The sequence below is a fragment of the Clupea harengus genome, chromosome 7 (genome assembly GCF_900700415.2).
Source record: "Clupea harengus chromosome 7, Ch_v2.0.2, whole genome shotgun sequence".
NCBI lineage: Eukaryota > Metazoa > Chordata > Actinopteri > Clupeiformes > Clupeidae > Clupea > Clupea harengus.
In genome coordinates this window covers 3,364,525-3,367,024 of record NC_045158.1, presented here as the reverse complement: position 1 = coordinate 3,367,024, position 2,500 = coordinate 3,364,525, and the positions used below count along the sequence as shown (strand labels likewise).

Genomic DNA, 2,500 nt, shown 5'->3' with positions numbered 1-2,500 from the left:
AGAAGGTCTTAAGTGAACCAAAATACAGGGACATTCGTATATTTGCATGGCAAGTGTGACTTTTATTCATTATACAACAGGTAGCTAGGCCTTCTGACCAAAACATCCCTAATATGTAAGAGTACACTGACCAAAAATATAAAGAAGCTCTGAGCTTTGGTTCCATGTTTCATGAAGAAATGAAGATGATAATTTCTTCATGCTAAAACAAAAGCTTACTTCGTTAACATTCTTCAGCAATAGTCAGGAATCCATAGCTTTGTGTCTAATCTAAAGCATCGACTCATTTCCTTATATGAACTGTAACCTAGTGAAATCTTTGAAATTGTTCAATGCTGTGTTCATATTTTTGTTCAGTAAAGCTAACAATGGGGCGAGACCTATAGCCGATCTGGGTTGTTACTAGAACACGAAATCCCTTCCTTCTCGGCTTGTGTTTGCGTCGCCTTTCGTTTTAGTGGCTGGGATAAAGTGTTCTTTTCCAACCAATCCTCTCGAGTCGAGACGTCTGAAAAACCCCGCTGTGAATACGCACAGAGCCGAAGCTGGGGCCGGGGCCCTGACGGAACCCCCTGGGGCCGGCCGGTTCTCTTGATCTGTATTTATAGAACATTTGCTCTTAAGCCGCTTTAAACCCAAAACACCCACACTCACACACACCTGATGTCAGTGTGAGCAGGCTGGTCAGCGGAAAATCTGAGAAAGCATTCACGGCGAAATATGAAAAAAAAAGTTCAAATGTTTAATGCCGATAACGCGCAGACTGCTCATCAATGCCGTAAAAGTTAGCTTTAAAACTGAAAGAGAGACAAACTTTAATGTTAACGTTTTCATTAGAATAAGTGGAACTCCAGGAAGCCCATACACTCTATGAGTCTTTGAAGATGAAGCTACATTTTTTTTTAAATTATTTTAGAGGTAGATTGGCAGATTCCTCTGAATTTTCATACCATGAATAATTTCTCTGTCGTCACATAGTGTGTAATCCAATCCAGTATGCTTCCAGACTAAGAGTAAAACATGTCAGATTTTGGGCCGATTACATTTGGCTTTGAGATATTTTTATTTCTGTCTGCAACTGGCAAACACATATGGAATGTCTATGTTATCTTCCATCTTAGTCACGGGGATAAAACGTTCTTCTCAGACAGAGAAAAAAGGTCTGGGTGTTTCCTTCCCCGCCTTCATGCAATGCACAGCACTGCACAGTCATCCCCAACCCCACCCCCACCCCCACCTCCACCTGGGGCTGGGAGACTGGATCAAGAGCAGGTCCTCTCCCACGAGGTCCCACCTAAGCCAGGTCATTCTCAGGATGCCTGCCTGAGCCACGGAGCTCATCTGTTTTACTCATGTCGGCTCCCCCAGGGCGCTTAGGCCTCAGTCAATAACCTGCAGTCTGGGCTATATTACAGGGGAGCTCAGCAAGGACATTAGAAGGGACCCGCAGTCTGAGTGCGTGTGTGTGTGTGTGTGTGTGTGTGTGTGTGTGTGTGTGTGTGTGTGTGTGTGCATAAAAGAGAAATGAGAAAAGTCAGTAACAGTGAAGAATGAGGACAAAGAGAAATACACAATGTGTGTGTGTGTGTGTGTGTGTAACAGAAAGACTATGCAAAGAGAAATACACAATGTGTGTGTGTGTGTAACAGAAAGACTATGTAAAGAGAATCACACAATGTGTGTGTGTGTGTAACAGAATAAGTGCAGAGAGTAGGACACTAAGAGAGAACGAGAGAGAAAAAGCAAAAGACAAGTGTGTGTGTGTGTGTGAGTAAAAGACAGTGTGTGTGTGTGTGTGTGTGTGTGTGTGTGTGTGTGTGTGTGTGTGTGTGTGTGTGTTACCTGCAGCTCCAGGTATGAAGCGCTCAGGGTAAAGGTCAGTCAGAAACAGGCTGTTGATCAGAGTGGATTTACCCAAACCAGATTCCCCTAAACAACACAAACAGAACACATTTAGAAGAAACAATGTGTACATGTGTGTGTTCATCATTTCCAATGGCTGTATTGTGGGGGTGTATATATGTGTGTGTGTGTGTGTGTGTGTGTATGTGTGTGTGTGTGTGTGTGTGCATCTGTGGCTTACCTACGACCATAAGAGTGAACTCGAAACCTTTCTTTACTGATTTCCTGTGCACTTGATTGGGGAGGTTAGCAAAGCCCACATATCCCGCCGCCTCTGTGAACTATTACACACACACACACACACACACACACACACACACACACACACACACACACACACACACACACACACACACACACACACGCGCATGCGTACACACATAAACACACACACACACAAATTCAGTACAGACCCAGAGGCTTTATTCATATTGGACCATAACTACTACTACAGTAGCACAAGCCACATATCCATCAACTGAATACACCCCAATTAGGATGCACCCAGCCCTAGAGTCTGGTCAATATGCTAACACATACACACCCCTTCATTTCCGCAATGCAGGAATGGACAGAATCATGGAATTCAGACCGTAAA

The 2,500-nt window shown here is 43.8% G+C and overlaps 1 protein-coding gene across 1 annotated transcript in view; it reads right to left on the bottom strand.

Moving 5' to 3' along the window:
- Nucleotides 1-2,500, bottom strand: part of zgc:63587 (uncharacterized protein LOC393431 homolog) — a 34,737-nt gene that overhangs the window by 26,212 nt on the left and 6,025 nt on the right. Inside the window, exons 3-4 of the mRNA XM_012825496.3 lie at nucleotides 2,084-2,183; nucleotides 1,843-1,929 (exon numbers count right to left, since the gene is read on the bottom strand). Of these exons, the coding sequence (XP_012680950.1) occupies nucleotides 1,843-1,929; nucleotides 2,084-2,183 (187 nt within the window). The remainder of the gene's footprint in view (nucleotides 1-1,842; nucleotides 1,930-2,083; nucleotides 2,184-2,500) is intronic.